We start from the raw sequence: 15,960 nt of genomic DNA, 5'->3' as shown, positions 1-15,960 counted from the left end.
GTTTATCAATGGTTGAATCAAGCAAATAGATAGATGAAGCCAAACTATTGGAGTTATTGAAATTAAAACAGTTTGAAGCATATGAAGAGGTTGAAGACTGTGGACAAAATGCTATTTCTACACGTTGGGTTATAACAATGAAAAATGGTTCACCAAAAGCATGTCTAGTTGTAAGAGGATTTGAAGAGCAAGACTTAATACCAAAAGATAGTCCAACTGTTGCTAAGGGTTCCATGATAATTTTTTTGTCAATTGTGTCTAGTAAACAGTGGCTGATTAAAACAACAGACATCAAATCTGCATTTTTACATGGAAAACCCCTGGATAGAGAGGTACATATTATACTTCCAAAAGAGTAATACTCCAAGTAATGTTATTTGGAAATTGAAGTATGGACTCAAGGATGGTGCAAGACAGTTTTATTTAAGTGTCAAAGAAGAGCTTATTGAACTTGGTTGCAAACAGTCAAGCCTTGATCCAGCACTGTTCACATTAACGACTGATGGAGTTGTATGTGGCATCATTTGTTGCCATGTCGACGATTTTCTTCATGCTGGCAATAACGTTTTTGAGAAGACTATGTGTGTCACCGATTTGTGTCAGGAAAGACAGAAGAGCGAAATTTTTATTACATCGGATTCGACATCAGACAAGTCACAGATGGGATCATGCTGGACCACACAGCGTACATCGAAAAACTTGATCGCCCAAAGCTAGACCCAGCAAGATGTTTGCTAAAGGAGTTGCAGTTGAATGATACAGAACAGTCTTTGTATAGAAAACTCATTGGCCAGTTAAATTGGGTCGTTCAAGGCCCCAGACCTGATATGACTTTTAAGTTAGTTGATCTCAGCACAAAGTTAAACAAAGCTTTGGTTACAGACCTAATGCGAGCAATAAAAGTCATCGGAAAGCTAAAGGACTTAAGACCCATACAATTGTTCTGCGATGCCGCCTTGGGTAATCTTAGTGGTGGTACAGGAAGTACAAGTTCCCATATTGTATGGATTAAAGACTAAGACGGGCATTATTGTCCCATTTTTTTTTGGCTAGCCTCGAAGATCAAAAGGGTAGTGAGATCTACCATAGCTGCTGAGGCATTAGGCTTGCAATAAGGCCTAGAATCTGCCATCTTTTACAGAACTGTAATAGAAGAACTCTGTGGTATTGAGAAAACAGTCGTTGCCTATCACAGTTTTCATTGAAGCGCTTCAGATCACCAAGCTAGTGGAAGACAAAAGGCAGCGTATTGACATTGCTTCCATCAATGAGACGCACAGGACTGAAAGAATTGAAATTCGCTGGTGTCCAAGAAGAGCACAACTAGCTAATGTGACGACCAAACGGGGCGCATCAGGACTTCTACTTCTGACCATACTGCAAGAAGGAAGACTCCCGGATGAGTTTGTGTAAGCAGCACTATTATTTCATTTTTTTTCCTTACTCACCATATTTTTATTTCTAGTAATGTAAATATACCTTTGTATAAAAAGCCCTGCCGTATTTGTTGTTGAAATATATCATTATTCCTAGTCATGTGAATATGCCTACTATTTCATTTTGTTATTCATCATATGTTGTTTTTGAAAAAAAAAAAAAAGAAAAAAAAAATGAAGAAAAAAAAAAATGAAGGAAAAAAAAAAAACATGAATAAAACAGATTTTTGTAATTTGTTTGATTTTCGAGTTATTTTGCTTTACACAAACTCTTTTACATTGTACTATTGTCATGTATAAAATACTTGTTAATATAATATGTACTATCCTATTTCTCGGTTGATTTTCCATTCTTTTCTGATTCTGGATTTTTGCCTTTAAAGTTGAAAGTAAGAATGAGTGAGAAAAAGAAAAGAGAAATTGTAATGAATGTTGACATTGTTTATATGAGTAGCTTGAATGATTCCCCTTGACTAAGGGACTGAATGTTGGGAATGTTATGTGTCATGTGTGTTAACATAGTGTGTAAATAAAGTCACTCATGAATCTGGCGTTATAGTGTTGGCGTTGTTTATTAAGTGTAGCGTTCCATGTTTAACAGAGCTCTGGCGTCACTGACACGTTTTTATCAAATCTGGGAAATATTTTCTAGAGATTTACTCGGTGAAGTTGTCAGTCAATCTCGTGCCTAACCTTACCCTTCACTTTGACTCTTGGGACGCTGATCAGTATCGAAGTGAAGAAGTAGCTAGTGCCTTACCCTGGATCTAATAAATGATACCACGTGGGTTTTCATACATCATTTTTTCCTCTTGTGCAGATGACAGATTCATCATTGAATTCGTGCAGTATTTCCTTCTGTTTCAACATTGTTTGGAAGGATTCAATGCACACAGCAACAAGCTCCGTTCTGTCAGCAGCGTAGATCTCAGCCGAAAAAGGATTGCGGTCATAGTTATTTAACACGGGTCATTTAATTTGTGAAGCTCATTTAGAACTTGACATGGATGCGAAGTTAATTAAGTCTTGATTAAAATTTGTTCTATGGGGATAACTCTGTATAGTAGCAAAAAGGGTTGTAAGAACAATAAAGCACACGAGTACCACTATTACTTGATTGCTCTCCCTTTCTCTTCCAAACCAGAATAAGATTTTTAGAATTAAGATTCTCACATCGTTACTTTGCTTGCTCTACTGTAATAAACGCCTTGAAATAAAACGCTCTAAAAATCTGAATTGAAAACAATGCTAAAATATTGCCTGTAAAAAAAGACAGTAATTTAATCTTTCGAATGCCTTCGAACTTTATTCTCTACATGGCGTTACATTTTCTGGACACTCCCCTGCTCCTTGGTTCATGCCAGTCCACGTCCCAACAGAATCCACCATGTTAATGATCTCGTTCTCTAGGCACTGGTCAATGGGCTGAATGATCTCCACACTATACTGAATGGCTTTGTCGCGAGTCCAGCTGAAGCTGTTGTCAAACACCAAAGTATCTGAAGGATAGGAAAAAGTGGACAAGATATTTGGTATCTTGAAAGTTACGTTTACTGGCTTCACTAGGGGTATGTGGGGGGGGGGGGGTGCGTGACATGCTACCTTAGTTTTAAATTGAATTACTGAAACTATCATTCATGGCAACGTAAATGCCACGACCAATGTATTCAATAATTTAAATAATATTACCAAAAATGACTGACATAAAACATAACTTTTGCACTCCACATGATGTGCGAAAATAATGCATTCAGAAATGCAAGGGAAATAGGAATTGGATACAACTTTGTTACAGTAACTCTTTCCCAGCCCAATACAGCAAACAAATGAATAGCTCAGAGGCGTAGCTAGGGTGGAGGTTCAAATTCGCATTTCGCTTGTGTATGCATATTCAGTAGATAATTTGCATATTAGAATATTAAAATGTTGGTAAATAAAGTGAGCTACCAGGTCTCATAGAGTTAAACGACTTTTGAAACAAAGGCCAATTTTATTATCCCCCATCTTTTTTCTAACACATAACAATAACGATACCATAGTCAAGCCTAGGCTCTCATTAAAATATTTGAAACGAAAATTATCATGTGTGGATGAACATAAGAATAGCCACGTCGATATCACGTGACGAACGGTGTTATGCTCATTAAATGTAAGAACTACTAGAGAGAGAAACTTGTTTGGCGACGTAGTAAGGAAACCAACCAATCAACTTGCCTCAAGAGTATACACTCCACCTTATCATCAGGACACAAGACATAAAGGTTTGTATAAAAATGAATGGATGTGGTATGCGCTCTGGACCGTTTCTATAGTTTCGAAGGTCCCGGGTTTGAACCCTACCCGCTGCCATCCAACGCCGTCCTGCGGGAGGTTTGGGCTAGGATAAGATAAGATTATTGGTCCAAAAAAATGGAAATTCCGTTTGACTACACCTCAGCGTAACAACTGTAACAATAGGCCTAATAATATAGATAAAGGCTGTGACAAGAGCCATGTAATTACTTTCAGTATGTGAAGGAACATTTGAAACATTTAAAACAAACAATGGGTGCACTTAATTCGGTCTTATGGCAAGCAACAGACCCTGGCTGCCTGGTCGTGTGGTAAGCGCTCTAGACTGTCGCCTAGATGTTCTCGGGCTCGAAATCCCCTTGGCCGCCGACTTTCTACGCCACGCCGTCCCGCAGGAGGTTTGGGCTAATTCTGAAAGAACATTCAAACCAATTAAAACAACTTTTAAAAAAACAAGTGGGATAGGCCTATTAGTGACCTTTCTATCTCATTATCTCATAGGCCTCCTTCAGTAAAAGCAAATTATTGATATGAGTTTTGCATTTTTTCACTAGTAGCTTTTTGGGGTTAGCCTAATATTTGGTCACATATTGATCTAGATCCAAATAACTACACAGAACAAAAGCAAAGGAAAAAAAAAACTAATTTAAGATACTACTACTACTAGACCCGCACATCTCTAGTGCTTCTCTTTCCCGTTCCTGACGTGTTCGTGTCCGAAGCTTGGCACGTCGTCTGCCTCCTCGACCGACATGACGTCAACGAAATACTGCAGCCTTTTGTCTCGTACTTTGCTGTAGGAGTTGTCGAACATGACAGAATCTGTTACAACCGACATTGTGATATGTATAATTGAATTAGAAGTTTACTAGTGTACTTCAATAAACAAAAGAGTGGGGGAGGGCAAAATGAGAAAAGCAAAATGGTGGCTCCTGAAAAAAAGAAGACTGAGAAAAAATAACAATGGGAGGGCAAAATGAGAAAAACAAAATGGTGGCTCCTGAAAAAAAGTAGACTGGGGAAAACGCTTAAATCTGTTCTGATTAATATAAATTAAAATTTAGATTATCATTATCCATTATGTATTTAGGATAGAGCGCTGAGACGCTCAAGTTTAATGTTAAATGTGTATGTATCTAGACAGGTCAAGAGGCTAGTGGTTTCTAGGACCCGTCGAATCGGAATTCAAAAAGTCGAAGAAACCCACGTGCTGGATAGAAACAAAACATCACGTGACTATAGCATGTGATAACGTTTTTTTTTAATGTAATCTCCTAGTTAGGTTTATAGACGTCTTCAAGCCTCATTCCATTTCAGTTGTTCTCAAGTTGAACTTGCATTAATGACTAGAATAGTTTCCTTATCAGAGTCTGACCCACTGCCAGACAGAACGGTGTATACGAGAAGGAAGCTCTTGTACGCTTTTGCTGGCCTTAGGGTTCCAAGTGCGATGCACAACTCTACACGACAATTTCAAATAGGGGACCAACGAATGCCAAAGGCACACCTCAACACACTACGAGAAGACACAATAAGAAAGACAACTCTGCACACAATAAGAATGACAGAATTAGAAAGACACTTCAACATACTATAAAAAATACACCTCCACACACTATAAGATAGACACACCTAAACACACAATAAGACAGACACCTCCACATACAATAAAGCAAGACACTTTCACACAAAATAAAAAAGACACACCTCCACACTCAATAAGAAAGACAACTCTGAACACAATAAGAAAGACAAATTCACACACAAAATTAGAAAGACTCTTCTAATTCTATAAGTAAGACACCTCTACAAACATTAAGAAAATACACCTTTAAACACAATAAGAAAAACACCTCCAATGACCTCTAAACAAAAAAAGAAAGACACACCTCCACACTCAATAATAAAGACACCTTCACACTCAATAAGAAAATCACACCTCCACACACAATATGAAAGACACCTTCACACTCAATAAGAAAGATATCTTCAGACACAATAAGAAAGACACCTTCAAACACAATAAGACACCTTCAAACACAATAAGACACCTCCACACACAATATGAAAGACACCCTCACACTCAATAAGAAAGATACCTTCAGACACAATAAGAAAGACACCTTCAAACACAATAAGAAAGACACCTTCAAACACAATAAGACACCTCCACACACAATATGAAAGACACCTTCACACTCAATAAGAAAGATACCTTCAGACACAATAAGAAAGACACCTTCAAACACAATAAGACACCTTCAAACACAATAAGAAAGACACCTTCAAACACAATAAGAAAGACACCTTCAAACACAATAAGACACCTTCAAACACAATAAGAAAGACACCTTCAAACACAATAAGACACCTTCAAACACAATAAGAAAGACACCTTCAAACACAATAAGAAAGACACCTTCAAACACCATAAGAAAGACACCTTCAAACACAATAAGAAAGACACCTTCAAACACAATAAGACACCTCCACACACAATATGAAAGACACCTTCAAACACAATAAGAAAGACACCTTCAAATACAATAAGACACCTTCAAACACAATAAGAAAGACACCTTCAAACACAATAAGAAAGACACCTTCAAACACAATAAGAAAGACACCTTCAAACACAATAAGAAAGACACCTTCAAACACAATAAGAAAGACACCTCCAAACACAATAAGAAAGACACACCTCCGCATACAATAACATACTAAATTTGAACACCTACATTTCCCAGGTACATCGCAGGTGTAGTTTCCATCCTCTGGAACCATGTGACTGTTGACCCGCTCTGGTTCCACCACGGTCACTTTCTCAGGACCTTCTTGTCTAAACACTCCAAAGCCAATGTCGTAGCCGTCTGTCTTGAACTCCCACCTTTTAGGACACGAGAGACAATTAGCAAGGATCCTAGACTGCTACGTAAACATGACATTTACTAAAACGTACCTTTTAATAATCAGTTTAAATGTCCATTTTGTTTTAAAACATCTCACAACATAAACAGAGAATTTCAAGACTCAATTAAAATCATGAGCATTCAAGTTTTCCGTTCTTTCAAGGCATCCCATATCAGCCCTATCTGAATCATAATACATCTACTATGGTAAATATTCCTCCCTCCTTCCTACACACTTTCCACTAGAATAGCCTACTCATAAGAGACTTTCGCCATCTAATTGTATACATCAGGAAATATTTCTCTTCACGAACAGCTGGGCGAAGCAGACGATACAGGAGCAAGAGCGCGTGAAAGCTCTTAGTGTACATTGTAAAATCCTTTAAAGAAAATTTTAATGAGTCTATAGGATGAGTTCTTACAGATTGATTGGAAATGATTAAAATAATAGGCTGTCAAAGATCTAAAGTTTACTATTGATGCTGTTTTTTTAAGTAAAGATATTTTAGCTAATTTTACATATATTATAAGCTAATTAAAAAACGACCAACACAACCTCACGGGTCATAGCTTTTTAAAAAAGTAAATAGACAAAGATGGAACATAGATCTTGACCTCAAAACACTTCCCGCTTTCGTCACGTCCAAATCAATCGACAGTTTATCTCCTCTTGCTACTGTCGCGTTCTCCATTTGTTCTGAGTTTTCACATTCTTTAAGATAATACTCTTCAGGGACCTGGCCACCCTGACAGATCTACATAGTAGTGAAACAAAAAAAAGTATTTTGTTAATGAAATTTGGATCTAGAGAGATCTATACATTGATTATTTAATTGGCAAAGGAACAAAGATGAACATCATTTTGCACAAGGCTTACTGACTGGAATGGATGCGTCAAGATACGTCACTGTCACGCAGGTAGACGAAATAAAGATCTGGTCTTAGCAGAAACAATACAATAGGGCAGACTTTCTTAGCAGCTGAAAATGTTGCCTTTTCGAAATATTCTTATAGTGAGCACAATAAGTTCTTGTCATATATTTCACACATGCACACACACACAAATATAAGAAAACCTCCTCAGTGAATTACAATATCAATACCTGTAACTAACTCTTCCCTATTTAACTCTATATAATGTATAATAAAATAATATGTAACCAAGTTTTAATTTGAATACTGAATGGGATTAACTTAATAATCTAAGTTTCGTTTGTTTGTTTGTGTTTCAATGAAACTTTTTAATATTTAAAAAAAATATTTTTTTTTTTTTTGGGGGGGGGGGTAGGGATGCGGATTAATTGCAAAAGAACATTTTAATCTATTCTAATGAGAAATAATAAAAAGTTACAGATGACAGATATTTAGATTTATACTAAGAAATGATGCCTATTAGCAGTGTTGTGTCCCTCCCTCATTTCCCGCCATCAGAATCACGATAAGATATTTACAAGAAACCAAAGACAGTATTCCTACCAATGTTGTACATCTTGGGTTACCGTCCGGATCAGTCTTGTTCCCTCCAAGATACGCGGGCAGCTCGTCTGCATCAATGTATTTGAGAAGTGTAGAGGTGTAGTCAGCTGGAAGTAAAAACTTTCCTTTGAATCTGCAGTTCATACTTTGGAAAACGTGAGATATCTTGGTTATAGCCTGCATACTTATAGGTATTATGTTAGATATCTTGGTAATAGCCTGCATGCTTAAACGTGTTATGTGAGATACCTTCGTTATAGCCTGCATACTTATACGTAGTATCTAGTATCTTGGTTATAGCTTGCATAATTTGTTTCATAGTATCTAAATAACTTGGTTACAGCATTAGCGAAAGCTGAATACTTTCTTCAGGCGATTGAATTTTAATATCTTTGTAGGCTGCATCTGAAAGTCGAGTTCATTTTGCTTCATACTATCTAAGTAAATTGATAATGGTGGAGTGTAGCCAAAGATTCATACTATCTAAGTAAATTGATAATGGTGGAGTGTAGCCAAAGATTCATACTATCTAAGTAAATTGATAATGGTGGAGTGTAGCCAAAGATTCATACTATCTAAGTAAATTGATAATGGTGGAGTGTAGCCAAAGATTCATACTATCTAAGTAAATTGATAATGGTGGAGTGTAGCCAAAGATTCATACTATCCCCAAGCAAGTCAAACTTCATTTAAGCCTGTGTATAATATATCTAAAGAAATTGTACAGAAACTTGGCAAGAGCGGAGTATACCACAAGTCACCTATTTCTTCAGGGTAACCAAATTTAACTTCGTTATAGCCTGCACCTTAAAGTCTGAGATTCATCTTCCTTTGGGATATCTACATGATGTTATAAAGTCAGGGATTCATCTTCATTTGGGATATCTACATGATGTCATAAAGTCAGGGATTCATCTTGCTTTGGGATATCTACATCATACATGATGTCATAAAGTCAGGGATTCATCTTGCTTTGGGATATCTACATGATGTTATAAAGTCAGGGATTCATCTTCATTTGGGATATCTACATGATGTCATAAAGTCAGGGATTCATCTTGCTTTGGGATATCTACATCATACATGATGTCATAAAGTCAGGGATTCATCTTGCTTTGGGATATCTACATGATGTCATAAAGTCAGAGATTCATCTTGCTTTGGGATATCTACATCATACATGATGTCATAAAGTCAGAGATTCATCTTGCTTTGGGATATCTACATCATACATGATGTCATAAAGTCAGGGATTCATCTTGCTTTGGGATATCTACATCATACATGATGTCATAAAGTCAGGGATTCATCTTGCTTTGGGATATCTACATGATGTCATAAAGTCAGAGATTCATCTTGCTTTGGGATATCTACATGATGTCATAAAGTCAGGGATTCATCTTGCTTTGGGATATCTACATGATGTCATAAAGTCAGAGATTCATCTTGCTTTGGGATATCTACATCATACATGATGTCATAAAGTCAGGGATTCATCTTGCTTTGGGATATCTACATCATACATGATGTCATAAAGTCAGGGATTCATCTTGCTTTGGGATATCTACATGATGTCATAAAGTCAGAGATTCATCTTGCTTTGGGATATCTACATGATGTCATAAAGTCAGAGATTCATCTTGCTTTGGGATATCTACATCATACATGATGTCATAAAGTCAGGGATTCATCTTGCTTTGAGATATCTACATGATGTCATAAAGTCAGGGATTCATCTTGCTTTGGGATATCTACATCATACATGATGTCATAAAGTCAGGGATTCATCTTGCTTTGAGATATCTACATGATGTCATAAAGTCAGGGATTCATCTTGCTTTGGGATATCTACATGTCTTAAAGTCAGGGATTCATCTTGCTTTGGGATATCTACATCATACATGATGTCATAAAGTCAGGGATTCATCTTGCTTTGAGATATCTACATGATGTCATAAAGTCAGGGATTCATCTTGCTTTGGGATATCTACATGATGTCTTAAAGTCAGGGATTCATCTTGCTTTGGGATATCTACATGATGTCATGAAGTCAGAGATTCATCTTGCTTTGAGATATCTACATGATGTCATAAAGTCAGGGATTCATCTTGCTTTGGGATATCTACATGATGTCTTAAGACGAAAGTCTTGAATTCCGTCGGGGAGAATGGAGTTTTTCATAGGGTCAACTGTCTACATAAAGGGTCTCAATTTTTGAGAATAATCACAAGTGTTATAACTGACACTAGATTATGTATAATGATTATTAAAGATCCTGCATAAGCTACGACACTTTCGCTGGCAGTAAATACTTTGCAATGACACGTATGCTTTGAAGTATAGAAAAATACTTACATCCTAAAACATGTATTTTGTTCTTTGTGTCTTGACTTATCAGTGGTCTACAGAGTTTGTACAGCAAAGGAAATATTCTCGGAGCTTGAAGAAACAGAAACTCATGTGTAATGGTACAGACTTTTAGTTTGAAAATATAACTCATATATTTTAGAGTAAGAAAATTATAGGCATATGAGCATAGACACGCCACATTCACCTGAAAGAATCTAAAAACCGTACAACATGAGAGTGCAATTTCCAAAACCTTTTCATTAGTTTTCAAGGCTTAGCGATGCTATTACGCAATCTGAAGGTCGATCCCAGATTAGATAATCCCAAATAAACAGTCTCACTTCTGAATTTTCTCAATCTGATTAGCAATGAAGCTGTACCTTATGATATGGAATCGTGACCCTATGTTTTACATGTATTCTAATAAGGTTTTCTTTCGAGTCCGAAGATAAATGAGGAGTGCAGTATTTACGTGGCTACACAGTCCCACCTGCAATCTACATTTATTGCCACATCCAGCGCAGGCATGACCATTGTCCTCCGGTGGACGATTTAGGTTATCTTTTCGCCTTCTACGTCTGACCTCCGCAGTGGACTTTCTTTTGGTCTCAAAAGCATATCCCTCGGCATTTTAAGAAATCTTCAGCTGTCTTGTTCGGAAGCCGCCAGCTGCCAGGTGGTCTGTGGGCGCCTAAGCTAGTCTTTAAAGCGTTTCCGTGGGCATTTCTGTTGCGCCGACCACCTTTCACGCCAAAACGATTGCCTTTGGCATACGATCGTCCCCATACGGGATACGCGCCCTGCCATACGTAGCAGTCAGACTATAAGAAGTCCATCTATGCTGTCCATACCGGCATTTGCAAGAACATCGCAGTTTATAATGTGGTCTTGCCACCGTATGTCCATGATGCAGTGCAAACATGTTCGGTAAAAGATTTCAAGAAAGTTTAGATGCTTTCTGTATAGTACCTATGGCTCAGATCCTTACAGAAGGGGTCAGAGAACCATTGCTTGGTAGGCAATGATTTTTGTATTATATAGGCTACCTATAAACGGAGCTATTTGATTCCCCCGCCTTCCCACAGACACATTCCTTGACGTCAGTCTCTTCCCAAGCAGTCCCTGGAAAGGTGAAGACAAAAAGTAATTTTACATGTAAGTTTGTACATACCGTTAATAACGAACATTCGTTTCAACATTTCCGGGTAGTTATCTTCCAACAGAGACACCAAATGAAGATACATCTGTAAACCTAATAGAAGACAGGACCTAGGCAGTCAATCAAGGTCATAGCAGGAGTATTTTTTAACTAGATCAAATAATTTTTGTTGAAAATGTTTCTTTAAATACAACTTCAAACATTTGGCCCTCACAAAAGCAAGAGCTTAAAGCCTAAGTTGACATTTTTGTTCTTTTTTTTTTCTTTAAATTTTTTTTCCACATTTTTACATAATATTCAATTAAAAAAAAAAGTTTGGCTTGGGTTTATCTGGGTTTAAAGGATTAACCTGGGCGTGTTTTATTTTCTTATGTGAGAAATTTTCCTTAATCTTTACACGTTTTGTTTCTTTCTACGCATCAAATTTCTGGCCATTCTAAATGTTGTTATGGATAAGCATTCGACTGGCAGAATTTAAGTCATTGGTTAATATGCATGACTGAATGCATGAAGCGTAGGACGTAATCATTTTCTTTTTTGAAGTAACGTCTGTATTATATAAGATAAGATAAGACTGTCTATAGAAAGATTATTCTGTTTGACGATTTAAGAATGTGTGTGTGAAAAAAAGGGGGGATGACAAGTGAGGGGGAATGCCTAAATACCATTTAAAATTGGTGCTTCATCCTGCTAGTAAGCTTGCCCAGTTAAAAAAATAACGGGTGAGTATAATTGACTAATGTAAACGTCTTACAAAAACGGGTTAGGGTATGTGTTGTGTATAACTGCATTTGCTTCGAAGCGTGAAATCTATTTAGAAGAAATAATTTTATTTTTTTTAAAAGGCCTTTGTGCGGATCCCTTAATAGGATGAGGTGTTTTAAGATACAAGTCTAATCAACAGCAGATATCTTGATATGATGAATAGTTTCAAGATACAAGTCTAATCAACAGCAGATATCTTGATATGATGAATAGTTTCAAGATACAAGTCTAACCAACAGCAGACATCTTGATATGATGAATAGTTTCAAGATACAAGTCTAATCAACAGCAGATATCTTGATATGATGAATAGTTTCAAGATACAAGTCTAACCAACAGCAGACATCTTGATATGATGAATAGTTTCAAGATACAAGTCTAATCAACAGCAGACATCTTGATATGATGAATAGTTTTAAGATACAAGTCTAATCAACAGCAGACATCTTGATATGATGAATAGTTTCAAGATACAAGTCTAACCAACAGCAGACATCTTGATATGATGAATAGTTTCAAGATACAAGTCTAACCAACAGCAGACATCTTGATATGATGAATAGTTTCAAGATACAAGTCTAACCAACAGCAGATATCTTGATATGATGAATAGTTTCAAGATACAAGTCTAACCAACAGCAGACATCTTGATATGATGAATAGTTTCAAGATACAAGTCTAACCAACAGCAGACATCTTGATATGATGAATAGTTTCAAGATACAAGTCTAACCAACAGCAGACATCTTGATATGATGAATAGTTTCAAGATACAAGTCTAACCAACAGCAGACATCTTGATATGATGAATAGTTTCAAGACACAAGTCTAACCAACAGCAGACATCTTGATATGATGAATAGTTTCAAGATACAAGTCTAACCAACAGCAGACATCTTGATATGATGAATAGTTTCAAGATACAAGTCTAATCAACAGCAGACATCTTGATATGATGAATAGTTTCAAGATACAAGTCTAATCAACAGCAGACATCTTGATATGATGAATAGTTTCAAGATACAAGTCTAACCAACAGCAGACATCTTGATATGATGAATAGTTTCAAGATACAAGTCTAACCAACAGCAGACATCTTGATATGATGAATAGTTTCAAGATACAAGTCTAATCAACAGCAGATATCTTGATATGATGAGATGTTTTAAGATGGTCTAGTCAACAGCAGATATTTTGATAGGATGAGATGTTTTAAGATGGTCTAGTCAACAGCAGATATTTTGATAGGATGAGATGTTTTAAGATGGTCTAGTCAACAGCAGATATTTAGATAGGATGAGATGTTTTAAGATGGTCTAGTCAACAGCGGATTTTTTGATAGGATGAGATGTTTTAAGATGGTCTAGTCAACAGCGGATCTTTTGATAGGATGAGATGTTTTAAGATATGTCAACAGCGGATCTTTTGATAGGATGAGATGTTTTAAGATGGTCTAGTCAACAGCAGATATTTAGATAGGATGAGATGTTTTACGGTGGTCTAGTCAACAGCGGATCTTTTGATAGGATGAGATGTTTTAAGATATGTCAACAGCGGATCTTTTGATAGGATGAGATGTTTTATGATATGTCAAAAGCGGATCTTTTGATAGGATGAGATGTTTTAGATACTGTTCGAGACGATGTATTTGTGTGTGTTTGGTAACAAGCTGCTTTACCACTCAGCCACCATGATGGCAAGAAAGAAAATGTTTAAAAAAGCTATTTACCAGGTCGCCATAACATTTTACTGGACACTCCTTCCATGTCAAAGATGACTACCAGACCATCCACTCGTCTGTTTAACTGAGTGAGCACAAACGTAAAATAGCGTGAGCCAATAAACACAGCAACTTAACAGTTTTATTTGTTTCGTTTAAATGAGTGCTATATAAAGTACAAACTGTGAACTGTATAGATTTCTACTAGCATAAGACTAGAAATAAATGTTTGTTGAAAAATACCCAAAACTGCAAATTAAAAGACATATTCTTTGCGGGATGTGCGTATGGTCAAGCCTTCAGCTCTTCAAATCTGATGTAGGCCAACTTGAACTTTTAAATTTTGAATGAAATGTTTTGGACCTAAAGCATACATTTATTCTTACAATTTCGATAAACCGATCGTCTGATGCAACAAAAACAATGTTTAGAGTTTAGATTTATAACAATGTGGAAACTCCAAGGATACAATAATCTCTTTTCGAATATATTTTAATTTTAAAGATAATGAATATAAAATATAGGCCATATTTCTCATTTTTATTTTAATACTGAAAGCTAGCAAAGAACTGGATACAGTCAAAGTACTCTATATTGACATAATGGATGCCAATTTTTTTTTTCTTGCAACGGAAACTTTTTTTGTTCTAAATAAGCAGAAGACTGCTGCTCATTTGACGATACTCAATGCATTCCCAAAGATCGACCCCTAAATATGCATAAAGTGAAAGATTTGAATACTCTTTTGAGTTCTGCAAACCTTCTTAGACATGATCTCCCAGTCCTTCAAGTGCTGCTCACATTGCTTCAACTTGACCTTCTCCAGGTCAGACTTTCTGGCAGAGTACATCAACCCTTTCATGTCCAGGTGGCCAAACAGCTCCACTCTGACAGGTGACCCCTCTTTGTCGTGTCCTACATTACCTCCGGACATGTACTTCTTCAAAACCTGTCCATAAAAATATTTACTAGGCGTGACATGAACATGTAATCTATTGTCTTGGTAAAGTTGCCAGATAAATATAAACAGGATGTTTTGTTACACATTGTTCTGTGGTAGCTTCGAGTTTCCACACCAAGGGCTAATATAGGAAAGATAACTAGAGTGTCAATAAGGGTAAGGTTGCGCCCTTTTTTTTATAACCCTTGACTAAAAAGTAAGCATTTACTCTTTTTGTTACCGTTTGTGCACTACTAAAAGATTCGATTACTTTCAGGTTGGGGATACTTTATATAGAAGAGACGAGCTTGTACCCCAAGTTCAATGAGCCAACACGTTTCAAGCTTCATGTTAAGTCTACTGAATCTGAATTCTATTGGGTGTTATTATATAAAGTATTGGTTCTTAGATTTTAGGATTTCAACTTAAAAAATTAAATTCTTCTATTTCGAAAAGAGAAGCTCTGCTGGTTCTTCATCCACAGCATACAAACAGATATTGAGTTATCATTGTTATCTGATTTAATTTCTGAAAATAGCAAGACGTTTTCACCACCCAACTCCAATGTAACATTCAGAATATTACAATTTCAGAAATAGTCTGTCAAAACCTATTGATATTTTAGTGCACGGTGAGTTGTGGACTGACACATGTCAGTTGTTTTAAATATCTCGGAGGTATCCTCTCAGATGAAGGAACCAAACCTGAGTTACTGTCCAGAATTGCACAATCTACAGCAAAACTCAAATCAATATGGAAAGACAAGGCCACATTCGTGTATGCTTTGGGAATCTTGGATACTGACTACAGAAACAGGAGGAAGATCCTAGCAATGGAATTGAGATACTACAGAAAGATCCAAGGTATCAAATACAATTTCACAAACAAAGAGAGAGACAAGATTAGTTCAGCGA

General features: G+C 36.5%; 1 protein-coding gene across 6 annotated transcripts in view; it reads right to left on the bottom strand.

The window, feature by feature from the left end:
• Positions 1-2,715: 2,715 nt before the first annotated feature.
• The window catches only part of LOC106056211 (retinal-binding protein-like), a 34,520-nt gene continuing 21,275 nt past the window's right edge, over positions 2,716-15,960 (bottom strand). For 5 of the 6 annotated variants that reach the window (XM_013212824.2, XM_056005837.1, XM_013212829.2 and 2 more), the window contains exons 5-12: positions 14,867-15,055; positions 14,116-14,191; positions 11,634-11,714; positions 10,469-10,552; positions 8,114-8,220; positions 7,253-7,392; positions 6,467-6,615; positions 2,716-2,935 (exon numbers count right to left, since the gene is read on the bottom strand). In XM_013212824.2, coding sequence (XP_013068278.2) covers positions 2,742-2,935; positions 6,467-6,615; positions 7,253-7,392; positions 8,114-8,220; positions 10,469-10,552; positions 11,634-11,714; positions 14,116-14,191; positions 14,867-15,055 — 1,020 coding nt within the window. In that variant the 3' untranslated portion in view covers positions 2,716-2,741. Of the gene's footprint in view, positions 2,936-4,403; positions 4,551-6,466; positions 6,616-7,252; positions 7,393-8,113; positions 8,221-10,468; positions 10,553-11,633; positions 11,715-14,115; positions 14,192-14,866; positions 15,056-15,960 lie in introns of all 6 variants that reach the window. The other variant, XM_013212827.2, reaches the window with a different exon arrangement.

Source organism: Biomphalaria glabrata, chromosome 12, assembly GCF_947242115.1.
Source record: "Biomphalaria glabrata chromosome 12, xgBioGlab47.1, whole genome shotgun sequence".
NCBI lineage: Eukaryota > Metazoa > Mollusca > Gastropoda > Planorbidae > Biomphalaria > Biomphalaria glabrata.
This window is presented reverse-complemented; position numbering and strand designations above follow the sequence as displayed.